The sequence below is a fragment of the Oncorhynchus nerka genome, unplaced genomic scaffold, assembly GCF_034236695.1.
Source record: "Oncorhynchus nerka isolate Pitt River unplaced genomic scaffold, Oner_Uvic_2.0 unplaced_scaffold_3094, whole genome shotgun sequence".
NCBI lineage: Eukaryota > Metazoa > Chordata > Actinopteri > Salmoniformes > Salmonidae > Oncorhynchus > Oncorhynchus nerka.
The window spans coordinates 1-27,249 of NW_027038205.1; the positions used below are offsets into that span (position 1 = coordinate 1).

Here is a 27,249-nt window from a genome sequence, read left to right on the forward strand (position 1 = left end):
ATAGCGTTGCCTTTCCAGTCTTGCAGCACTACACTCTTAGAATAAAGGGTGCTATCTAGAACCTAAAAGGGTTATTCGGCTGTCGAGAACCCTTTGAAGAACCCTTCTGGTTCCAGGTACCAGCCCCTTGAGTTGCATTTAGAACCCTTTCCACAGAGGATTCTACATGGAACCCAAAATAGTTTTACCTGGAACCAAAAAAAAGATTATCCTATGGGGACACCCGAGTAATCCTTTTGGGAACCCTTTTTTTGTAAGAGTGTAGGGCTTTTTCATTTATGTAGGTACGATTAATCAAACCAGATTAGATCAGTAAAGCAGAATTCAACACTTTTCTTCTCTACACAGTGGAGTATCCCTGATATTGAAAAATACACATGACATTGTTATTGTTGTTGTTGTTATAGTCACTGTAAGGCATAGACTATTATTTGGCTATAACACGGAAGCATGGCATGCTTGGCTTGTTTCCATAAAGCCACCAGGTCATAACCATTTCTTTTCGCATTTGCCTAAGCCACTTTATGCTAATGATTTTGTTTATGCTCACAAGTTTATACAATAAATGAAATGTGATCACCCTATACTATTCTTACTCGTACGACATTTTAACATCCTCTTCTCTTTGCTCTCCTGCTCGCGGGACGGTGACCCCTGCGCGGGAATGCTTTTCACACCTCTTAACACCCTCGCGACACTAAAGTATTGCACTACTCACCTTCTAAACAATCCATTAGTGGTAAGTGTTGCCCTATTATTTATTTTAAGGCATATATATATTAATGTGTGTTATATAGATTTTATTAGGCATTGTTACCATATTTTGTTGTAGTCCATATTACTTTTTTTAATACTAAAAATTAAAAAACGTTCGTTTAACTTAACCATTCATCTTATTGAAAGGAAGCATCATTTGCTAAATGTATTTCCCACACGTTCGGACTTTGTTGAAAAACAGTCAAGGTATGGGCACAAGGCCCAAAAATATATTGGCCCGTTTTTTTTAGACAACTCAATGCTAGTCAATCACTTTTTTCCTTCGGCCTAAAGTCCTACTAAGTTGTTTAAAAAGCTTAACATACATAAACCAAAAGTTAACTGCGGAGAAAGAACAAGATGGCTATTTAATACAGTTTCGTTATGGGCCTAATTTCTGCAGTTTGTAGCCCCGCAGCACCGATTGGCTGAAAGTAGCCTACTAGCCGTCTATTCAAGCAGATAGGCCTAATGTTTAGCAAAAGTAAGTCACATAATTTCAGGATGTCATCTAAAATTTGCAAACTTGTTGCCTTGAAAATGTATTTTGCTTTTCCCATTTTCATGCAATTAACCCTTGAGTGGCAAACCCAAAATGTTTTATCATTAACCCATTATTTGCATGCATATTTGAGACAGAAAGACTAAACAGATATTTGTAATATTTCGAAACAATTTAGTCCTAAGGAACATATTTCTTGTTGCAAGTCATCTTTGTATTGCAGATCATTAAATAATTCACCTTTGTCTTAATTACCTTCATGCCTACATTTGTGGCTTAATTAACTGCCCTAAATTATCCTAAATTAGGTTAGGCCTAAATGAGTATGTATTACTGTGTGTTGCTGCATGAAGATAGACACATATAATCTATGTCATTATCAGTTGTTATCAGGCATGGTGTTTTGAATTTAAACATATTCCACTGAAACCTCCATGTAAACATTTTGTGAGGTGGCCATACAAACTCTCCTCACCCATCCCCTTCCTCTTCTCTCTTCTCCCCTCCTGTCCTCCACCCCCTCCTACTCTCCTCACCCGTCTCCTTCCAACCTCTCCTCTAACCTCTCCTCCCCCTCCCCCCACCCCTCCTGTCCTATCCCCTCTTTCTCCCCAGGCCTGGAAAATGAGTTGGAACAGCTGTTCAGGGATTAAAATCTGATGGAACCACAGTCTGAATAAACAGAAATGTTGGATTTTTTGAAGTAAAGATACACACTCATACAAACAGCCCCATGCACTCCCCAACTACACACACACACACACACACAAACACACCAGAACCTTCCGTCCACCGTCCGAATGCGATTAGGCCACTGTGTGGTTATCACTGGATCAGGATCCACATTTTTTAGGCTGAATGGCAATGATGTTTTATACTGATGTTTAAGAGGCACTCGGACAGCACTGACTGCAGTTAATCTATGGAGCAAAAACAAATACCCAAAGTGTAGAGCTCCAAAACACTGAATTTCAGTGGGAAGAAAAGTAGGCTTTCATGACTTTTATAGAATTTCAATGGCGGACATGTTGAATTATTATATTACTGTGCTTGAGTTCAGTTGTGCGGAGAAGGCCCCTGCCCTGCAGTAAAGCCAATCAGAATGACAATTGTGAATGTATGTAGTCTGATAGTGCTTTCTGATTGGTGTGGAATATAGCCATTGGAGTGAGCCCAGTAGAATAATAACCCTGTGTTCCAGACAGCCCAAGTCAGTAATGAATTTAATGGGTATGTGAACATTATTATGTTCTCCCCTCCTCTATCCCTTTGTTGAAGGTTAGATTACGGGTGAAACCGGAGTCCCCCAATGGCCTTGTAGGTGTCTCGTGGCAGCGGTGGCTCTTTCCCATCATGTAATGGGACACCAAGCAGGCCACAATGCCAGACGCTCACAGGGACACTGTGTTGCCCTTTACTTATTAATTCCTACCAGGCCACCACCACCACCACCACCACCATCACTCAGTAGGCCTCAAGTCTCCTTTGGTGGTTGGTTGGTAGATGGTGGAGAGTTGGCAATTCAAACAGTCATAAACAATGAGGTGGCAAGCCCCCTGGTCTCTGTAATCACAGATATGGGCTGGCTGGTGGCTGGTGCTGTTATCTATTCCTCAGGGAGGAGGTACTGTGTCCTGGACCTTTGATGCCCCGACTTGTTAACATTTAAAGAACATATCAATAATATTTAAAGGACATATCAAGGTTTGTTGATAAATGTTTTGAACATTCCATGCAGACTTTGTAAGTCCATGTTGTTCACTGCTGTATCTCCAAAACATGTCTGTCTATTTTATGTAGAATTCAGTACACCACGTGATGATGGGGAAGACAAAGACTGGATGTATTGGATGTATTTTTGGCAAGAGGGGAATATAGATTTGAATTAAGTACCATGTAGTTTTTATCTCAAGCTTACATGGTGAAAAGCCCATAAAACCAACTGGTCTCATTCAGTATCTGCAGCTGTCCTAGCATCCGTGGAGAATGGATTCCTATTGCTATTGCCATGGGAGTCTCAGCCAAGAAGAATAGGAGGATATCCAGTGTGTGCAGAGAGAGTGGTGTGTGTGTGTGTGCGCGCGCATGCATGTGCCGCACGGCCGTCTCCACCCTCCTGCCTTTCCCTTCGCTCATGTCACCCCCTGGCATGGATTATGCTTGGCAGAACCTCCTGGCAATGCCTTTAGCCTTCCCATGCGGTTCCGTGGTCGCTGATATGTTGTGCTGTTGCCATGGCTACAGAACGCACACACACACACACACACACACACACACACACACACACACACACACACACACAAATGCACAAATGACATAATTGAGCTAGAATATACATAGGCACACACAAATACGTCTGTACAATATGGGAGAGAGAAGGGGCTAAAGTGAAAATGCTGGCTTTCCCATACAAATCAACAGAGGGATGGGGGAAGGATCTCAGCTCTGTAGGGGCTGTGGGCAATAAAAGGCAGCTGCATGGGATGGACTGACACGTTGGTACAGTATGTGCTTTCCATGATTAGTCACAAATCTAAAGACTGGAGCACCTATTATCACCTATTATCACCTATTATCTAATATTTAGACCACTGACTGTCTGACAACTAGTTTATCTGGAAGTGAGAGGATATGGTGAGGTTGGTGGTATTTGTGTAAGAGAGGGTGTGGCTGCTTGGGTTTGCAGAGATAGGCATGCCATGGTGTGTTTTGACACTTAAAAAGGTCTACAGTATGTTGGTCTTATTTCCTTTGCCATTTATTTCTCACCATGCAACATTCTCTCTGTTCTCTACCCATCCCCTGTGGAGTGTTAGTGTGGGGGAGATGATAAGTCCTAGTGTTTTTGCCTGATGGGCCCTATCTCAGAGGGCATCGGTGAGATAGGCAGACCTCACCACTAGCACTCTGTTACCTCACTAGGTCTGTAGTGGGGTGTAATGGCAGTGTTTGAATTGAAAAGTGCCACACAATTCAGAATTGAGGGGATTGTATGGAGCTTAACAGCACGGAGGAGTCTGCTCTAGACAGAAATGTAGACTCCTGTGTCCCAAGTCTATCAGTAGTAGTGCTGTAATGGATTTATAAGTGATTTATAAAAGCTGGTGGATGTGCTCTTAATATCAAATACCTCAAAATGTTTTGGGTTTGTTTGTCTCATACGAGCATAACCACATCAAGTGTGTGATTGGTAATAAAAAAGAGCAAGAAAGAGCATGAAGATCCATTGTTTTGGCATGTCACAGGTCTCTGCTGCTGCTCATTGTGCACCCCCCACTGAAGGTCACTACAGCAGGGGGCCTGTTGTTTGTTATGGAGGTGGGGACAGCAGTCTGGTCACTGACCTCAACTCCCACTGATCTAAATATATATAGACCCCTCATTACATTGCTGTTGGATTCATCTGTATGAAATCTGAGATCTATCTACCCCTCTTCCTCCCTCTTGCCGCTCTCTCCCTACCAGACACAAACACACTCATAACCAAGCATGCACAAGCTCACACAAATATGGCACAATCTTGCCTCTGAATCGGTAATATCTCCACATCTATTTCCAACACACCCATCCAAAACACACACGTACAGTATGTGAGTGAAAACAGACACACATACATGCACATTCAAACCCTCTCAGGCTTTATGCATTATGCATTAATGGACACATACACCGGCAAACACACACGCTCAAACACTTCCCACACCTGCACACACTTAAGCACGAGGCGCAGGTGTGCATTCTCTGACTCTCCCTTGTCAGTCTGGTGCCGACCGTCAAAATCACAGCCAGCACCCACTAGACCAGAGTGATGATTGGGAGGTGGTGTTGGTGGGGGAGGGGGCTGTTGTGTTGCCAGCGTACCATGTGTGCCAGCTCCTCGACTGACTCCTAACCCATATGGCACTTCACTCCCTAACCTCCCCAAATGTGACCGTGGAAACATACTGCATTAGCACTTCTCCCTGCACCTGGCTGTGGCTGAAGAGACAATTATGTACATTAGCAGACAACTGCAAAATACCTCATCTCACAACAATGAATGTGGGGAGTGGTGGTGGTTGGGCGAGGGGAGAAGTTTAGGGTAGTTAGCCAAAGTGAAGACGTCACCCAATAGCGTCACATATTGTTCTCATGTAATGTTGCCATTTTGCAACTCTTTCTGATGATCAGGTGAATCAAGGTGAAAGTTGATTTTGTGGGTTTTGGCTCAGTGTAATGACACTACTTTAATCGTGTTTCCTGTTTGTTATACCTCTGAGTTAGTGTGTTTGAAATAGAATCGGTTTTGTTTTTCTAGCCTAGGGTGTGATGAATGCAGCTGAGAGTTGGAACTCTGATCCTGGATAAGATTACCAATCTGAAAATGATCACTTTATAACTAAAAGTGTACATCGAAGTATACAATATGTTTTTGCTTACATTTTTAATAAGGAATGAGAATGATCTACACCGGGATAAATGGAGCATTTATTAGGTTAAACTTGAGGGAAGGATTTTCCTGTCTTGGGACGTGGTGGTGGAGCATTGCCGTTTGGATTCAACAAATCCTCAAGTCAAGCTGTAACAAAGCACTTGTAACCTTATTTCAAGAGTTGAAAACACAAGGTAAAAGGAAAATTAGAAGTTGAAGAGACAAGGATCATAAACAACAATATCAGTATCTTAGGCTGGTAAGGCTGCACATCTGTTGGTCTCAGGTTCTCCCTTTCTTTCTTTCTTTCTTTCTTTTTCTCTTTCTTTCTTTCTTTCTTTCTTTCTTTCTTTCTTTTCTCTCTCTCTTTCCTTCTCGCTCTCGCTCTCTGTCTGTTTCTCACTCACTCTGTCTGTGCTTTTGGCCACGGGTCCAGACGATTGCGTTATCGCCCTGGGAACAAAGCACTGCAGCTCTCTCCTCAGAGCAGGAAGTTGGGCCCTGGCCAGTGGTGGAAAATCTATACGCATAATATGCAACATATCTTACCTTACATGAACTCTGAGGAGGACTAGCAGCTATGAGCAACACAGAAAGGGTGTGTGTGTGTGTCCTGAGATTCTTGTGAGGGTCTGCTGGCTGTGGCTGTAGGCCATACTGAGAGTAGTGTGGAGAGCAGGGCAGGGCCCTGGTAGTCAAACACAAATAACTGCTGCTACTCAATGTGGAAAAGGTATCCACAGTACTTGAACTGAACTGCACTGTTAAGCTTTGAAAATGACTTCAAGCCAGAGTGTTGCTTTTTGACATGGAAAACCTTTCAGTGGAAATGTTACCCCTTCAGTGATTTTTGTATTTTTTAAATGTGCAATACTTTAAGGTTTACGTTGGCAGGGCTACAGCCAGACATTCACGTCACATTAAGTTTATTTGTCAAAATACAGATTGTATGTAACAACAATGCATGAAGAAAAACAAGGTCAAGCCTACATATGTCACCACCAGGTTCAATGGGGGACTTCATGACATCACTGTTGAAGCTCAAGGAACTGTGTCCCAACTCGCACTGTTTTCACAAAGTGGGAAAAAAGTCTTTCAAATATGCAGGAGTTTAGAACACCAGCGTTGCTTTGCTCCTTGATCAGCCCTTTCCCATACTTAATAAGACGTCTGCTTGTTTGAGGTATAATTTCTTTTAAAGCACTTTCTCATGTGACCACTCACGATCTGAATGGAGAAACAATGTGCTCTTGTCATGGTCTCAGTTTTTAGTGCTTTGTTGAAAAGAGAATGAGGAAAAAACTACAACCCCTGTCTAAAAGTGTCAAGTTTATGTCAGTCTTTTGGCACAGGATGTCTTGAGAATAACCTTGTAAAACCCAAACACATATCATTATCGTCATCAGTTAAGTTACTTTTTGCCATCTGCAGCATATTATGGGGACTGTCAAGTCTAGACATGATGGACCATCCAATAGTGTTGAATATCTACATCAAATCCCTACACGTTTGTTTTCATTTGTCATGTCATGACTTTTCCATTACCCAAATAAGGATAGTTCCGACTTGGAGTTAAGACTCTTGTGGGGACCGCAATTCCTGTATGTCCCGGTCATGCTTTACTAAAATGTATGATAAAGTAGAATGGCTTAGGCGGGTGCAGATGTACATTATAGTGGGGTTTTTAAGTTAGAGATTTATGTTCATCATCTTCAGACTAGATGGAAGAGCTCCTGACCTAAAGACATGTCTGTAGTTGATCTGCTTTGTAGGATGTGCTTGAGTTAGCTGTATGTGTGTTTGACTGTGTAACCGGGGTCAATGTGCTGCTAACAGCCTAGCTTCCCTCCGACTGCCCCATACTGGGTTCGAACCAGTGATCCTCTGCTTCACAACACACACGTGACCGCCATTGACAATGCTCCAAAGGGTTGAGCCAATCAAAGGTTCCAATTGAATGGCTCCTTCCGCGACATTTCAAGCTAGCCGTGAAGTGAGCTTACAGCACGTTCTTAAAAGCCGCTACATTTGCATAGAACATGTTTGAGCCTGAGTGATTAAAGTATGTTTCAATGAGCATGCAAGGGCAATGTGCATCCATCTTTAAAATCTAAAACATTTGCAGCAGCAACTGCTCGATGTAAAAACAATCATGGAGAAAGAGTCTGTGTTTGGGCAATACAGTAGGTCGGTTAGCGCTCCAAGACCGTTCTTAACCAATGTGAATTGTTAGATCCCCCCATCAATACGGTGCATATTTACTGTAACTGAGCTCTATGTATGTTTGAGAAAGACTCTTTATAGCCATGGCTGGTTGTGTTCTCTCCTTGGGAAGCGGAGTGTGATTAAAACAGACAATATAAGCGTATTGTATTTCCTAGGGGACAGGAAGGAATGTGAATGCATCATAACCATATTACTCTAGTTAGGAACTGTTTCTGTTGCCAAGTCAGTGGATACATGGGATACCCCTCCCTAACAGTGGCTCTGCACAAACAGACAGAACTCCAACCCAACTCCAACCAAAAACAGCCAGAAAGATGTCTGCCTCCTCCGAATCCATCTGACATTTTTTTTGTTGTGAGAGAGAGAAGCATGTCGCTGGTGGGACTTCAATGGTACAATCCCTCCACTGTTAAAACAATGCCGCAGTTGTCTTCCATAACCTAATTTCCCTCCAGGGGAGAAAGGCAACAACACAAAATCCCAGAGTTAGGGGTTCTGATCTCCACTCTGAAAGAAAGGCCTCATTCATTTCCCTCCACCACACAGACGGTCTGTTTTTCATTGGTCTAGGATTGGGTTGAGTTTAATAGTTTAATTACAAACTATCATGATATTGGAGTATAAAAGCTTTGTTTTATTTTGGAGTCTGCTCCGTGATCTCTAATGAGAATGAGGAGCACTTTCTGTATTACGCCTAGTAAAACTAGTTGGGGTTTTGATTGAGGTCATTTTAACATATCTGACCTCTTGTCCTATGCCCATAATGTGTTGGAGCTGGAGATTAATCAGGATATCACTGTTTTCATGCTCTTGTTGATACAGGCAGACAGATACTGTAAAGGCACACAGAACTAACATGTCTTTCAGGTGCAACTTTTCTGTACAGCAGGCTAGGGAAAAAAATAAAACATTGTTCCCTCTTTGTTTTTCATCACCTCCATCATGTACTAGCACTGGAAGGTTGCTGAAACGTTGTTACAGTAATTGAACACAAGGGAAGTCTCTACAGGAAGAAGGGAAAGGGATGTGGGCAGTAGCATTTACCAATAGGAAAACAGTGTTCATGTCTCTCACTCCCCACAACATCACCCACCTCCTATTTTATTTATTTGTTTACGCGGACTGAGAAAATCAGAGCTGCCATTGTATGACACATGGCAAGTTTACCATTGGATAGCCTTTTTTGTCAATGTTTATTGCTAACTCAGTCTGCTTAAGGAAGTCTCTGCATTTGGTTATCTGGGGCTTTTCCTTCTACTATGTGGCACAGGCTTATAAACACAGAATAAATGAGTCATCATCTTTACATTCATTGACCAGAAGCCTTTATGAGGATTTCTTTGGTTGACTTTGGCATGAATACAATTCATCTGTATATTAGTTCAGCCCCACACAAATTGAGTTTAGTAACATTAGCTTTTTTGCTTAAGTTTTATTTGTTGTCAGTTGGTTCATGTAAATATAAGGGGTATGCTCTGATGCAGTGAGCGCCTACACAGTATGTCCATGTAGGCCTACTCTATGAACAGGCCACACAAGAAGACCAGACAGTGGTGTGTCTCTGTGAGTGTTTGTGTTAGCCTGAGTTGCTTTCCTGTGCTGTGTGTGGCTGTGTCCGGCGTGTGTGGACCCGGCCCTCATTGTCGGCATCCTCAACGTTCTTCCGCTCTAGAGGGGACGGCAGCAGAGGAAGCTTAACTTGCTGACATGAAGGAGGCTCTTCCCTTCAGTCTCTCTACTGGTTGATTAACCCTCTCTGTCTACCTGTCTGGGACTAACCACTGGGGCTAACCATGAAGCACGTCTAGGGTTCTTATCTTATGTGGTTCACTGCAACAACGACAATGAGGACGATAGTACCATTGTTACACAGTTACCATTTTCTTTTCAGATATATAGACATTATGCTTGAACGTAAATCGCATTAATGCACTTTCTTGAACCTCAAAGAGAACATTATTTATTTATTGATTTACATCTATGAAACAAGAAACAAACAAGTACCTGTCTTGTCTATTAAAAATAGCTTTCCATATTTCTCCTGGATGATGAAAGGGAATTGAGTCATTATCACGTCAATGACTGCTAGATAATGGTACCTGTGGGTTATGTGAAGCGGCTCTATTTAATATCATCACATGAATCATTTTCATCTCTTCCCTCCTCTCTCTCTCCTCCATTTTTTCTTTCTTTCTTTCTTTCTTTCTTTCTTTCTTTCTTTCTTTTCTTTTCTTTCTTTCTTTTCTTTCTTTCTTTCTTTCTTTCTTTCTTTCTTTCTTTCTTTCTTTCTCTCTCTCTCTCTCCTCTCTCTCTCTCTCTCTCTCACACACACACACACACACACACACTCTCTCTTTCTCTGTCTTAGCAGAGGCAGTCCTTTATTGGACCTATTGCAGACACACCTACAGGAGTGTCCATGAGCTGCACCTCTATTAAACATACCCCCATTTGTGTAATTGGCCCCTCAGCAGCAGTAAAACAAAGTACAGGGTGTTTTGCCTTACTCAAGAACCGGTGCAGGTGTGACTGACTGCGGATCAGCAGGCCTCATGGAGGACTCGGAAGCAAGAGTCTAATTGCTGGTTCTCAGTTTCCTCATGTGAGAGAATGGTAGAAGAGATAGAAACATAGAGACAGAGGGGGAGAGAAGGCACACAGACATGGAGGGTGAGACAGTGGGGTTGTGGAGTTTGGGATGGCGCAAAGCATTTGCATAAAAGGACAGGGCAGTGTGCCCGGCTGTGGAAAGGGTTGGCATCACGCCTCACCGACTGGCAGAGGGAAGACTGAAGAGAGAGAAAAAAATGAGAGATGGAGAAAGACAGAGGGGGGTACCTAGTCAATAGTGCATCCCTTGTTCAGAAAGAGGAGGGCCCTGGCTGTTGGCAGGAGAGCTGGATAAATTTCTAGTTTGATTGTGTGCTAGATTTTTATTTCTTTGATTGCAAGCGTTCAACACTCTGCAAGAGTAGTGTGACCTGCTTGTGCATGTGTGTGAGTTTTTTGTTCAAGCCATGATTGTCTCCTCACATGTTTCTCAGTCTATGCTTATATGTAATCAGTACATCTTGCAATTTAGAGTGGCTTGTAAAATGCTAACTCTTCCTAACCCTAAAGCACATTATTAGTAAGCTGTATTATCCTCCATGGGTTCACAGCAGACCCTGGTCTAGACAGTTCTACTGTCTTACCCATACCTAGCCAATGTAATACTAAATGCTAATTAACTGCATAGGCATTAATATATCCTCAAGACAAATGGACCACAGAACAGAGAAGGAGACCGAGCCATTTGCTGGTGGCCTCTCCCTGCCCTCCAATCAAAATACACCCAGTCCAAAGTGGACTCCACCCCCACAGACAACACTCCACGGGTCTGGCTCAATCAGAGAGGACCCCAGAGTCACAATGCTGCAGCCGCACTGGCTGCACTACTGATGATGTCATAATAGTAGAGCGTGAAAGGGACGATTATCTAGCATGGGCTTGTTATTTCTGTCCCTGGGTATGACTAGCTTGTTACCCATAAAGCCTGTAGTTACGACGGAGACTGTAATGATGCGTCATACTGTACTCTCGGGCATATGTGTTTTTTAATTACTAGACATCCCTTTGATTTCTTACCCTGCACTGTTTGAAAGTGGAATAAAGCCCTTTAGCTTAGTTAAGCAGCAAGTTAACACATGAACGTGAGATCCCTCTTTTCATGTAGTGTTGAGATTCTGAATCAAAAGGACATGTAGTGGGTTCTATTTAGACTGTGGAACGTTGTTCAGATCTCTGAGCTCTGGAATGAGTCACAATGCTCATAAAAATGTAAGTTCTCCCAACTACATGAATTGGGCCATAGAGATAACAGTAGGCAATGTGCTATGAATTAAATCAGGCCCTATCAAGTAAAAAAAGACTTTAGATTTCTGAAAACAACATTGCTTTTTGTGACGGACATATTCAGTGAGCTGCCAAGTAAATTGTCATCAGCCTTATATTTTAGCCTCGCAGACCATCGTTTGTGGGATTGTTACCAGAGTTTAAGGAGATGAATTGAGATTTAATTGGTGAATGGAACTGTGGACGTTATTTTCTGTGATGAATACATTTCAATTTTAATTCACAACGCCAGAACTGATTGCTAAACAGTCCTTCCTTTAGTGTAATCATGTCCTCCAGAGGTTCAGTGTTTCTTAATGGAGGCCGACAGCGGCTGGGTAGCTGCGGCCCGTCGACGGCTCTCTGAGGACATAAACATGTTGTCTGGTGCAGAGTCAGCCAGCCTGTCACAGCACGGCGTGCCGCCAGCACCGTCACTGAAAGCAGGGCGGTGGTTTCCCTATTCAACTAAACATTCTTTCTAGACAGCGGCGTGGGGCTTGGGGGAAGAGGAGGGACAGGAGAGGAGGGGGGAGGGCATGTGATGAGGTTCAAGTGGAAACCTCAAGTGCTACTACTGCTACCCTCATGAAGGCAGACCTTGTGGTGATATGCCTTGTCCTCTGTACAGTAGCCTTCTCACCGGTTTTAAAGGGTCTACTCACTAGTATGACATCATTAGCCATCATCAGTATTGTTCTTTATGTAAACATACTCATGTGTTGCTAAATTTGTTTAAAATATTTTCCTGCACATCCTGTCAATAATATCCCATCGTTTCTCTGGAACACGAAACAAGTTTCAGCCTGCGTTATAACTAAAGGCAGAATAATATCAATTTGATATCTCTGTACACCATTACGAAAACAAAATGGTTTAGATCATTGGGTTCACCTGGATCTCAATGTTTTCAGAAAGGTTTCAGGTCTTGACATGGCACACAAACATTTTAATGTTAATTCAGGCCGGTGCTGTTTGCTTAATGATCCTTGGCTTGATTTGTTCTTTAAAGCTCAAGATAAATCTTCTGGGGAGTCTATTGGAACCATACCTCGATATCTAACACCGCCTCATGAGTACTCCAGTCAACTATGTGGTAGTGCAGTGTGATATAGATGTCAGTGGTACTGTGGAGTGGGCTGGGGAGAGGAGAGGTGGTGGTAGTACTAGCCCCTGCAGCAGCGTGGCGTGGCTGTGAGGTGACGACCCTGCGTGGGGCTGGAATGTGCCGTTCGTGCCTCCCTCTGATGGCTCCCCGGCCAACCCTGGGCCTGTGAGCACGCAGCACCACAAATTGCTTGCAGATTTTTCTACACATAGTAACGCGCTGGTTTGTAAACTGAGATAATTACAACGAACGCTAGCGCTGCGCTTCAAAAGCCTTTACACATCACTTGCTTGCCCACAGAGAGAGTAAGATTGTGGGGAGGGTTTTGCTTTTTCCCCTTTAGGTCGAATTTTCACTCTCTCCTTATTTTTCTGGTTTAATGGTTAACAGAATTGTTTACGCTGATTACAATGGAGAGTTACGAGGCTGGCACTGTACTCTCACTGTAGCCTATACTAATCACAATGGAAAACACTGGAGGTAAATGGGGGGCTCAGTAGAGCTTTAGCCTATGTCCTCAATCCCGACAGAAATAGATTTTAACCCAAGATGCGGCAGCTGATAGTGAGGTATTGGGAGGTGAATGGATGGCACTGGTACTTACAGACATGAATGTGTTAAAACAGAGGATTGACAGGACTTCGGAGGAGATCAACAGGAAAGTAGGGTGTGGGTGCGTGGGAGAACGTGCTGACTGACAGTGTGCCAGTGTCACTGTCGGCATATGCCGCCTTTGTCCCTTACTCACCTGCACCCTCAGAGCCATGTAGAGACTGAACCCAAGGAGGGCATGCCAACGGGGGAAGGGGCAGACCAGACTGACATGCTTACCTGTGGCAGAAGCCAGGCAAGGACACACACCTACTACCCTCTGTGAATGGCAAAGCCTGTATGAATGGCAACTTGAGTGTATATGTCACTTTGTGTATATGACGTTCATGTCTGTGGATGTGTTGGTCATTTAGGGTCTATATGTTACATGTACGTAATGGCTCTATGGGTCGTTCTGGCTCTGACAAGGCTTGCTTACTTACTACTTAGGTTACATGTACATATTTGCACATAAGTCTGTGCATATAATTTGGATGTCCCTGAAGTGATGGTGTGTTAGTACACTGGCATGCCTACGTGCCTGGGCTGGCATGGCATCCCCCTGCGGCCATGTGTCTCTCACTCACCCAGGAAGCTGCTGCATGTGTCTGCCTGGCCTGGCTGACTAAGCCTCCACTGCCGCCCGCCCTACCTCTTCTACTCTGTGTGGCCCGGCAGGGTCAGGGTCTGCCAGCATCCAGGGTCAGGGACACTCAGCTGGTCAGGGGAGGACAGCAGTGAGCCACACCAGGCCCACATCTCTCTAATGAAGAGACAGGCTCTCAGGTTATCCAGACAGACCATGGCATAATTGGTCTAATGAGATGAGAATGAGGCCTGTGCTGCTCAGGTATCTTTCTACCATGGTTAATGGATTGTCTGGTTGTCTGACGGAAGACTAAGTTGTTGTTTGTATGGTCAGAAACATTTCAGATTGTTCTATTTGGCAAACACATTTCTGAGACATTTTTATGCATCATCATTGATCCTAGACTATTGTATTCTGTTGTAAAACGTGTAATACTGCAATGCATCTATTATCAAAATATAGACCTATTCGCCTAATGTTGTTAATGTATTCAGTTGAATTGTACATTTTTGAAAATGATTTAGAAATGTCATATAAAAATGCATTTTGGCCAGTATTTTAGGGTCCGCCACTCCTTCGTCAGACGCAATTCTCATTGGAAAGCCTAATCATTTTAAGCAAGACCATTGTGAAATGATTGCATAGAACACAGTAACGGAAAGTTGATGATTGCATTTTTACCACAATGTTTTATAGAGATTGCAATCGATTTCCTTTACTCTGCTATTGACCTATCCCACTGTGCAAAATCTGGTTGAAAATCTGGTTGAATCAACGTCGTTTCTCCGTCATTTCAATAAAATAATGAATTCAATGTGTTGACGTTGAATCAACGTAGAAAACTGATTGGATTTGCAAAAAAGTAATCAACGTAAGTCATCAACGTAAGGGAATTTCTTATTTTTTACACCCAACTTTTACCCTATATTTTTTGGGGGGTTAATAGAGAATTCACGTACTCAACCAAATGTAATTTAAAATTAGACGTTGAACTGATGTCTGTGGCCAGTGGGATGGGCCTGCCTGAAGTATGAGACAACCGCATATCTTATCTGGCCTTGACCATACATAGTCAAGTGTCCATTTATAATGTTGATAATGAGCCCGATATTGCTATTGGAAACACAAATACACTGTTTAATTTCATTGTTTGATTACCTTTATGAATTTGTATTATTCACATGTCGCTAACGCAGGATCACTGAGAGGCTACCTGCCCCTTCTGTAAATGCTTTTAACGTAGAGTCCCTCCCCGTCGTCAACTCTGCTAATGGCCATCTCTAAAGTAGCAGAGGTGTTCATTGGAGACCTCTCCATACCACTCTCACGTTGTGAGAGAAAAACAAACGTTGTGTTTCAAGAGGATGATTCACCATATAGGTATCCAGCAAGTAATGACAATGACACCACTCGTCTGTTCTCAAAGTTAGAGAATAGGCTGCTGCAAACTGTTTGTGCTCACCTCTGCTCTGCATACAGGGACTCGCACGCCCTGTGGAACAAATCACCCCTTGACATCGCTGTCCATGTTTCCCGAAAGCCAACGAATAAAACCCTTTCTGTATCCGATGCACACAAATGGCATCCAAGTAGGCCTACTAAATGTTTTAAACGAAAAATGGATGGTTGTCAAACGCGTAAATTCGCAAAGGTTTAATTTCACTGTAGTTTACTCAACGTTGTGCTGCCTGCACTCATTGCCTATTCGTTTTCAAAGAACGTTTCATTGCTGTCTTGGTGTAGGTTTGCACTAAATCAGACAATACAGAAAAACGTCTTAACGGCTTAAAGCCTTATTTGAAACTTTTTCAATTTACACTTTTTGTTGGAGTTAATTGGAAAGGAGTGCTTAGACGAGATGTGAGTGTTTTGCGCCCTTTCCCCTAGTCTTGGATATATTGTGTTAAGAACATTTACAAGAAGTTCAGATAATGATTATACAAAAGCAAATTCCACATTATGTCGCTGGACAAATTCTTTAAATGTTTATGCTAATGAAATTTCTCTTCAAAATTGGGTGAAAATGGGGTGTAAACCTCATTTACATTTGTATTGAAGTTCTGTTATTCTGTCATTGTTAATATTTTGTCATCATAGATTATGCTAATTTGCACACACTGTATATATAATTTTCTATTGTGTTATTGATTGTATGTTTGTTTATTCCATGTGTTGTTTGTGTCGCACTGCTTTGCTTTATCTTGGCCAGGTCGCAGTTGAAAATGAGGACTTGTTCTCAACTGGCCTACCTGGTTAAATAAAGGGGTTCTCAACTGGCCTACCTGGTTAAATAAAGGTGAAAAAATGCTTAACTCAGAAAAAATTGCGGATTTGAAGATAACAGCGGAAAAAAGGTTTAGATTTTGAAAAGTGATATGAGTATAAATTATATATTTTAGTTAGGCTATAAAGGAGCACATTCTGGGATTTTAAAGGTGTTTGTTGGTTTTTCGATTATTAGCCTTTATCTTTTAAACTTCCCGCTGTATGAAGAAATCAAAATCGAAACCATTTGTTGAAAACATAAGGACTCTTTTTATTATTTTATAACAAATGATTTCATTACCTCCATATTCATTACCTCCATACCTCCATATCATATCCCTAAACCTAAAGGTTTTTCTCTGCCAGTGAATTTGCTGAATATGTTCATATCAACGAAAGTCGCACACTTAGCCTAGACATAGGCCTATACATTTCCTAAGCATTTATACTTATGAATTTCCGTATCAAAATCAAATCAAATCAAATGTTATTGGTCGCCTAGACATATTTAGCAGATGTATTGCAAGTGTAGCGAAATGCTTGTGTTACTAGCTCCAACAGTGCAGTACTATCTAACAATTCACAATACACACAAATCTAAAAGTAAAATAATGGAATTTAGACATATCTAAATTTTAAGAACAGAAATGTCGGAGTGGCATTGACGAGAATACAGTAGAATACAGTAAATACATATGCAATGAGTAAAACAGTATGTAAACATTATTAAAGTGACCAGTGTTCCATTATTAAAGTGACCAATAGAGTACAGGTGCTGGCGTTCTTCAAAATAAGTGAAATGTACAAGCAACACACTTTGAAACAACTTTCTGGATTAAACTTGGAATACTTATCCAAAGTAGGCCTACTGATGTATGAAGAAAATAGACAAGAAATTGGAAAAACTGACACATAGTCCTGACCTAACTAAAACATCATAGAAACTCCCAATCCATGTAGAAAGCCTTTATTCTGCCTGAAATAAAACCAGGCATATGTTGTTGTTTTTTATGAAAAAAATGTACCCTAATTTATACAGCAGTCTAATTTATCCAATCCTGAGTTCAATGTTTCCTGATTTTCCATATAGACTTGTGTAGACCTTCTTTTAAAATGCCAGTGAAAGAGTTCATCTGCACTTAGCAGGTCTCCTTCTGTCATCCAGACGCAAAAAGAATCGAGAAATACAAATCTAAAAGTGTTTCTCCATGGATGTAGTCACGTTGAATATTTTCTGTTATGTTAATATAATACACATTGTTTTATTTGTTTTACACTTTATTTTTGTATAAATTGCATGTTTAACTTGTATGAGGCAACAGGTAGAGTTGCCTATAACACGTGCTATGTGAGTGCAGACTCTTCGCCTCTGCTAAAATATTATATTCGCACAACTTGGAACTAACGTTTTTGAGTAGGTTAATGGGCTACATTTGGTGTCTATGCTATTGATTAACATGTTTTATGTCATGTTTTTGAATAGGCCTAAATATATAGGCAATTGCTCTCCCATGAAAGGGCACATATCCCAATCAATATTCTCTTGAATGAACAAATCAACACATTTCAACTGGCCTATAAGCACACTGAAGTATTTGCATACACTATTCCCAACACTTACAGGGGTAAATATAGTTTACTAATGAGTTTGGCCATTCAAGAGATTTTCCATCCGTGAATTAATCACTTTCTATACAGCCTAGGCAAGGCCTAGGCCTATACATATTTATGCAACCAATTGTATTGTACAATTTAGTAGATTTTAGCCTGCCAGTTTGGATTTTTAGCTCCATTTATTTGTAGGTGCTTGGGTTTATTCTGCTATTATTAATTGAAACTGGATTTTACTGACGGTGACAAAGTGGCACAAATGGCTCGCTGGCGGGAGTGCCAAACAGTCTTTCCAGCTCCTTCATTTCCATCGTCCTCTTGGCAGACTCCGATGATGATGTCTTCACTCTTTAAGCATTAATATTGTAAGTGCCGCGTGAGGAAAAACAGTGGCAGCATATTTAATTGTCTTGGCCAAAGTCTTAACTTCACTATTTTTAATGAGTTTGAAATGTTTTTCAATAGGCTAGATCATCATATTTTGAAATGTAGTCTACTGTGAATATGTGAAATCACTATAGTGGCATTTGGCCTATATCATACCATGGCCTGTCTGCTTGTTGTAACACAAGGCATCGTGGTGTGGTTAGTTAAGAGTTCACACTGGTCTGTAGGCCTGATATTTTTCGCGGTCTTTTAGGAACAGTCACGACACGAGCAGCAGGTCTAGGTGGGGTCAAGTATTCGTTGGATGAGAGCGTGCGCATGTTTCTGCTTCCTGTCAGTCCAGACATGTTATTGAAAATGATGACAAATAAATGAAATGAGAGACACAAAGGTAACCATTTGAGACACTGGTTGAAAATAGCGATAAAAATGGCAGGGCTAGCTCAAGCAATTCAGCAGGTAGCCTGAGAGGAGCCATTTAGACGTTATTTGAGTGAGTAAATAAATGTAGGCCAATCATGTAAATGAATGAAAATGTCTGAATGATACCACATTTAGCAATTATTGATATCCATAGACTGTACCTTTGCTCATTGGAGAATGTAACATGGTGCCAATGTGAAGGCAGAGGCCTATGCCCTAAGGTTTCAAATGGGTACAATTGCCCTTATTTTAGCACCCCAAAAACGTAATACTTCCAGATCAACTGTAATGTCAATACAATTGTAAAGCACAAGTTCTCCCCTTTCCAACAGAATCAATTACATGACCTAAACACTGCCCGTTTCTGCATAATTCAAGCAGGCAATGAAAGCGTGATAATGAGAAGAAGAGATGTGTGGGAAAATAGCTTTTTTTCCCACGATCTATCCAACTTATCACCTTATCTCCTCTAAAATGTAAATGAAACACTATAAAGAGTTTATATAATGTGTCATTACATACCTATTTGAAGGTTTGTGTCGAATTTGAATCGGGTTTTTAGGGCGGTGCTAAAGTGATCTTAGAAGTAAACAGCGGCTCTGAGAATGATGATCGCATGCAATGATGACACAAAAAAATACCCTTACCCGTCACTGTCCATTTCTTGTTTTTAAAGGATGAGAGAAGTGCTACACCTGGTGGAGAGAGATTGTAAGACAGAAATAGTTGCTTTATGCGTGTTGTAAATTACGACATGACACGTCTAGATGTAATGGAAGGTCCGTTTTTTCAACTTTTCTCCAATACTATAGAGTAGAGGTTGACCGATTAATCGTAATGGCTGATTAATTAGGGCCGATTTCAAGTTTTCATAACAATCGGAAATCGGTATTTTTGGGCGCTGATTTTTTATTATTTTTTATAATTTATTTATTTTTTAAATATACCTTTATTTAACTAGGCAAGTCAGTTAAGAACACATTCTTATTTTCAATGACGGCCTAGGAACGATGGGTTAACTGCCTCGTTCAGGGGCGGAATGACAGATTTTCAAATTGTCAGCTCAGGGGATCCAATCTTGCAACCTTAGAGTTAACTTGTCCAACGCAATAACGACCTGCCTCTCTCTCGTTGCACTCCACAAGGAGACTGCCTGTTACGCGAATGCAGTAAGCCAAGGTAAGTGGCTAGCTAGCATTAAACTTATCTTATAAAAAACTATCAATCATAATCACTAGTTAACTACACATGGTTGATGATATTACTAGATATTATCTAGCGTGTCCTGCGTTGCATATAATCTGACTGAGTATACAAGCATACAAGTACCTAAGTATCTGACTGAGTGGTGGTAGGCAGAAGCAGGCGCATAAACATTCATTCAAACAGCACTTTCGTGAGTTTTGCCAGCTGCTATTCGTTGCAGCGTCAAGCATTGCGCTGTTTATGACATCAAGCCTATCAACTCCCGAGATGAGGCTGGTGTAACCGAAGTGAAATGGCTAGCTAGTTAGCGCACGCTAATAGCGTTTCAAACGTCACTCGCTCTGAGCCTTCTAGTAGTTGTTCCCCTTGCTCTGCATGGGTAACGCTGCTCGATGGTGGCTGTTGTCGTTGTGTTGCTGGTTCGAGCCCAGGGAGGAGCGAGGAGAGGGGCGGAAGCTATACTGTTACACTGGTAATACTAAAGTGCCTATAAGAACATCCAATTGTCAAAGGTTAATGAAATACAAATGGTATAGAGGGAAATAGTCCTATAATGCATATAATAACTACAACCTAAAACTTCTTACCTGGGAATATTGAAGAGTCATGTCAAAAGGAACCACCAGCTTTCAGACGTTCTCATGTTCTGAGCAAGGAACTGAAACGTTAGCTTTCTTACATAGCACATATTGCACTTTTACTTTCTTCTCCAATACTTTGTTTTTGCATTATTTAAACCAAATTGAACATGTTTCATTATTTACTTGAGGCAAAATTGATTTTATTGATGTATTATATTAAGTAAAAATAAGTGTTCATTCAGTATTGTTGTAATTGTCATTATTACAAATATATATATTTTTTAAATCATCCGATTAATCGGTATTGGCTTTTTTGGTCCTCCAATAATCGGTATCGGTATCGGCGTTGAAAAATCATAATCGGTCAACCTCTACTATAGAGCCATTACCATGTCGATCAACGCTTGAATAGAAACCTAGTTCACACCCCCGATTTTGAAGTCAACACAGTCGCTACAGTCCCATTAGTTTCCTTTGTAGCCTCGTTTGAATGTTGCGGTTGTGCACATTTGTATGGAATGGGGTGAGTTGGCAATTTCTCGCATGGAATAGCCTTCATTTCTCAGAACAAGAATAGACTGATGAGTTTCAGAAGAAAGGTCTTTGTTTCTGGCCATTTTGAGCCTGTAATCGGGAGTTGTTGAGAGTAGTCTTCTCTTTTCAGCAGTAGGTATATGTTTCCCAAACTGAACATTATTCCTGCGATTGTATTTTGAAATGTGCAAAAGGCAAACCTACAGCCGCAACCAGCCATAGAAATATAATCCATATATGGCTGTTCTCATTCAAGTCAGGACTGGAAGCCATTGCTAATTTATCCATGAGTTTAACAGTCAAATTGCCAGAGTAAGAGGGTCCGAAACCCTTCTATGTCTATGGCCACAATGCAGCAAGCTGCATATTTGGCACGCATGCTGCACAAACTGCGACCTTCCCGATTGTAGACATACAGAAAACTGCCAAAATAATGGAAACGCTTGAGTAAATGAGGGATACAAAGTATATGTTATGGTGTGCAGTGCATTTTCCTGGCATGGTTTAGGTCCACTTGTAGAATCTATCCCAAAGCGCATTGAAACTGTTCTGGCAACTCTTTGTGGCCTAACACCCTTTTAAGACATGTTATGTTGGTGTTTCCTTTATTTTGGCAGTTACCTGTATGTGCTTGTGATAACACTTAATCCACTGTTATTTTTTTTAGAAACTATTGATCCTCTGTGGCTAAATTATGCTCTCTGGTGTATTTTGAATATTGAGAGTGGACCCAGCCCCTGACTCACACACTTGACCAGTCACATTTATTTATTATACATTTGATTTGGAATTGTTTTATTCATCAGTTACCCAATCAAGTCAGGGCCCCCCAGTTACCCACATGGGCCCCCTACGTGCTGTGATTGATTTACTTGAAGATATACCATAAATCACCAATGATAGATTTTGCGTTGCCTACTTTATTAAAAGAGTCTGAAATAGACTCGCTTATTTTTTATAGAGTGGCAGGAGGTAGGCTGCAGTTTTCAAAATTCGCTATCAGCAGAGAAATGCATTGGGAGCAGGGCTACTGGCATAATTGATTATTGAATAACAAAACAAGAGATGATGGAGATACTGAAGATATGTAGGAAAGGAATATAGCTAATTACTGAGGGTTTATTTGTTGTTGTATGTGGTAGGTAGGGAGATCATCATTGAAACAGAGCATTGCTGACAATGAAGGTTGTACACACCTTAAAGGACAAGTGCAGTAAACAAATAATCAGTGTTTTATATATATTTCCACAATATGTGGAATAATACTGTGAAATTGTGAGAAATAATGATAATGCCCTTTTAAGTGTAAGAACTGTTTGGTGAGATAGAGTTTGGCCTGCAATGTGACATCACCTGGTGTAAATTAGTTAATAGTCCAACCAACAAAACCCACTAGGCACAGACGTCAACTCAACGTCTATTCCACGTTGGTTCAACATAATTTATTCAAATGGAATGGCAACAATGTTGATTCAATCAGTGTGTGCCCAGTGTGAAGACAGTTACGTCCCTCTCTGCCAATAATAGCTAGTTTCAGTTTTCAAGCTCCTCACTTAGACCACCGCAGGCAGCCCTAACAAAATTATTGCATCAGAAATTGCTCTTGCTAAGAAGCAATTTAAAAATATATATTTTTACAATTTTAATTGAAAACAATCACAGTAATGTACTGATATAATATTGAGATAAAAACAGATTCAGGCATTGGACCTTGAAAACCACATCACAGTTTTGAATGTGGGATATTTGCCTGTAAAACTGTATGCTGCAGTGTTATTGGATGATTATGGTTTTAACAAAAATTTACCAGGTAGTCTACTTTGTAGGTCCCTGTACTGGAAACCACTCTTTTCTTTCATGAAGGCCTAAACCGTTATTGTCTTGATTTCCAGATAGTGTCTCATCTTTTGTTCTCCCTGTATCAATATCCTGTTATTTTTGTGTGTGTGTGAGTCTTTGTATTTTATGCACGTATGCAGGTACATTTGCTCACCACTCTCTTTCTGTCCCTCTCTCTCTCTTTCTCTCTCTCTCTCTCTCTCTCTCTCTCTCTCTCTCTCTCTCTCTCTCTCTCTCTCTCTCTCTCGCACACAGACTCAGACACAGACTCATACACACTCACCCTATAAAGTATGTGTATCTTCAATTGAAATGTTCCTCTTATTTTAATGTCAGTTTGTCTGTCTTTTGTTAGATGCTCATCGTGATCTGCAACAATGGGTCTTAGAGAAAGCAACAGAAATTGAACAGAAACCCAGGGATATATTGTCCTTTATTGTGCATTGTGACAGTTTATGGGTGTGAGCCAGACCATCTTGAAGCCAACTACTAAATGCTGGTGTGATGCTGTCTTCATCATTCTAAGATTAAGCAGAAATAGTCCATGATACTGCAGCATATTAACTAAAGATTATATTATATCGGTAGTACAGAGTGAGCGTGCACTAATACAAATGTGTTTTACATCGTCTTTGTTGCAAATGGTGGACCAGAAATAGAGACGTTCTTCCATTTTACGGCAATTACGAACCCTGCAAACTCAACCCAAAGAACAATAAGACATCCACTTATTCAGACCGTTACAGATGCCTCTGCAAACTGTCCAGCAATTGTAGAAGAAAGAGATGCATCATGGAGGCAAGGCACTCATTATTAGTCACAAACATGGACGACACAGCCATTGGAGGCTTTTGAGAAATTAAGCTCAATGATTTATCTGCAGACTCTCCTATTATTGGACTGGTGTTGATGAGATTGGGCTGAAAGCGCCATAGCGACAGTTGTACCGGAACAGTACCCATTTCCCACCATTGTATTTCTCGTTTGCCTATTCGATATGTTGGTGTTCCTCCTTTTACCCTCCGTAAGACATGCAGTGTACTGTATATGCTTTGGTTTTAAAGCACCCAGCGTTACATTGATGCATCTTCTCTCAGGGTGGGAAAAAGGGTGGGTTTGTTTCCCTCTTTGTTCCTGTGGTAAATCCAAGACCAGCTGCCGGTTGTGGGGTCTGGTGGGATTTTGGAGCTGTGTGTTTTCTCTTGCCATCCTGTGCCAAGGTGGCGTTACGCAAGCAGAAAGAGAGGGTGGGGGTAGTGAGATGAGGCAATGGCGGCCATACTGGAGATGGAAGCAGACTGAAGGTAGCTAGGATTGGTGTACGAGAAATACATGTCCCCTGAACTTTGCCTATGTGTCAGATAGGAACTTGGCGATTTGGCAATGTGTGTGCTGTCGGACAGGACTGCGTACACTCTTTCTCTCCCGCTCTCCCTCTCTCGCTCTCCTCTCTCATTCTCTCTCCGGCTCTCTCCCTCTCTTTGCCACTAACCCCCTCCTTTCTCCTTTCCCTCCCTTTCAGCTCTTGAAGCTAACGCATTGGCTGGGCTACAGGCATCTTGTTGCCAAATAGGTGGGCCCTACTCGTGTTGGCAAAGGCTCAAGCAATGGTTAGGGAAAGAACGCGGAGAGGACGAGAGACGGCGAGAGAGAAACAGAGAGAGAAAGAGAGAGAGTTGGAGAGAAAAGGGGAAAAAAGAAGCAGCACTCGGCTTTGCCAGCGGTCGTACGCGCTCGTCCAACATTGATTCGGTTCTCTCCTTTTTTTCCTATTCTGTGCTCCGCACTCCCCAGCCCCCCCGCCTGTGTGTGTCTCTCTGAGTCGTACACGGGGCCCACAGATCTGAGCAAACACCACTACCAATTACGCTTTGCCAAGGATTTTTTTTTGCTTTATTTCCTCCTTTTTTGGGGGAGCGCAAAAGAAGAGTGTTTATTTTAAGTGTGTCTATTCCAGTTGTTATATTTAGATAATTTCTGTTCTTAAATACCATTCACTATTTTTTTTTTTTAACCATATTTCCATTATTTCTCAATGTTAGTTTTCTTCTCTTTAAATTGGGGTATTTTGTCTTTCCGTCCCAGATTTAACCAGCGATCCTTTGCGGCATTACGCTGTGACCCCCAGAACACCCGGGGGGGGGGTATCTTGTTTTGTTTAACTTTGTTCCACTGCTTACTGTGGACAACTGGAGATTCCTGAGATCTTCTGCTAATTATCTTTTTTACCCTCAAGTTTTTTCATCTGCACATTTTTTGCACCCTGTTAAACCAGCACTTGCTGTACATTTGTGAGTGCGGGGAAAAAAGTGGTGTTGGAGAATTCTTTTTCATTTTGAACGTTGTGCCAAATTTATGATGAGAGTGCAAAATGGTAACTACCAGACCGTCTGTCTTCCTATTGCAGTGTGTTTTTGTGGTGATTTCTGTCCTCTTTCAATTTGTTGTTGAAATGTGAGTCTGGTTAGACTTCTTTTGCATGGCAGCAGGAGAGATAGGACATGGTATGGCAGATCTTTTAGCAGCACATTTTAACAGTGGTCTTGTGGCGGCTAAGATTGGCGGTGAACGACCGGTGTGTGGCAACCCCGGCACAGGAACACTATGGCGAGATCTAGGCATTGTCGCTGAGCGATGTGTAGTGAAGGTATTATAGTATAGCTGAATAACTTCTCCTTTACAGTGGATGTAAAAAAAAAGAAAAAGTGTTTGCTCACTTTGGCTTGAATTTTTAAAATCTCATTTGTCTTTTAAATTTAAATTAATCTGTTATTACAGTTTAATATAGTTTTTAAATGTGCTTTCAGGTTATATTTTTTTGTAAGAAGGACAGGACCAGTAATTTACTATTTGCATTGTAATTGTATGTATGTACCTACAGTATTATTACATTTTGGATATGATTATTATGATTATTATGATTATTATTATTATCATTATTATGTCAGTTAGTGGTATTGTTGGTAATGCTATCCCTGTCTAAGTTAGTAGTTTCTGAACTGAATCCCCTCTATTGGCAGTGCATTAAAATTCTATCAAAACAGGAATTATTTTGGGGTAAAATGTCAGTAAATTGCCTATCTTCAATAACTGATCTTCAGCTGCTTGCATGACACCATACTGCATGAGAATAACAGAGCACCCTCTCTCTCTCTCTCTGTCTCTCTGTCCCTCTGTTAGGATGAATTTCATCCCTTCATCGAGGCCCTTCTCCCCCATGTCCGTGCCTTCTCCTACACCTGGTTCAACCTGCAGGCACGCAAACGCAAGTACTTCAAGAAGCACGAGAAGAGGATGACAAAGGATGAAGAACGCGCAGTGAAGGACGAGCTGCTGGGTGAGAAGCCCGAGATCAAGCAGAAGTGGGCGTCGCGGTTGTTGGCCAAGCTCCGAAAGGACATCCGGCCCGAGTTTCGTGAGGACTTTGTGCTCACCATCACAGGCAAGAAGCCCCCCTGTTGTGTTCTATCCAACCCCGACCAGAAGGGCAAGATCCGCCGTATCGACTGTCTCCGCCAGGCCGACAAGGTGTGGCGGCTGGACCTGGTGATGGTCATCCTGTTCAAGGGCAGCCCCCTGGAGAGCACGGACGGAGAGCGGCTGGTCAAGTCGCCCCAGTGCTCCAACCACGGCCTGTGCGTCCAGCCCCACCACATCGGCGTGTCCGTCAAGGAGCTCGACCTCTATCTGGCCTACTTCGTCCACTCACCAGGTCAGTTGGTGAACGCCTTACAGCTTTCTCTGTCTATTTCACACACACACACACACACACACACACACACACACACACACACACACACACACACACACACACACACACACACACACACACACACACACACACACACACACACACACACACACACACACAGGTCAGTTTGTAAAGCCATTTGCAGCCACACCCTAAGTTTTGCCAAACCCTGCTCCTCCCCGTGCACCACTAGACCAAATGCTAGCCTGTGATAAATAAAGAGAATCGCCTCCAAGTGTAACGCCTTATCAACATTACAATTATAATACAGCACATTACAGAACACATTTGACACCACTGACACACCGTTTAGTTTGTGTGTTGTTTCTGAGTTGTGTATGTGTCTTTAAATGTGTGCTTATCCAGAGATAAAGTCTGTGCTGGTAAATTTGTTCAGGTGCTTGTGTGCAAATTTGTCTGAATTTAAATATGCATGTTTAGGGGTGTGTTGTCTGTAAACAAACACATCTGCAAATGTGTTTGTCTCTGCGTGTGCTAATGTGCACAGTAATTGTCTGGCTATAAATGAGTGTCTTTAAGGCTGTTTTGTGTGTGTGTGTGTGCGGTGTGTGTGGCGTGTGTGGCGTATGTGGTGT

The 27,249-nt window shown here is 41.7% G+C and overlaps 1 protein-coding gene across 1 annotated transcript; it reads left to right on the forward strand.

Annotated features, from left to right (window-relative positions):
* Positions 1-641: 641 nt before the first annotated feature.
* On the forward strand, positions 642-26,614 carry LOC115110888 (nuclear factor 1 X-type; the record flags this gene model as incomplete). The annotated part of the gene is made up of 2 exons (XM_065014448.1): positions 642-739; positions 26,083-26,614. Coding segments are annotated over exons 1-2 (607 nt in total), but the record flags the coding sequence as incomplete, so codon positions are not given.
* Between the last annotated feature and the right edge of the window lie 635 nt (positions 26,615-27,249).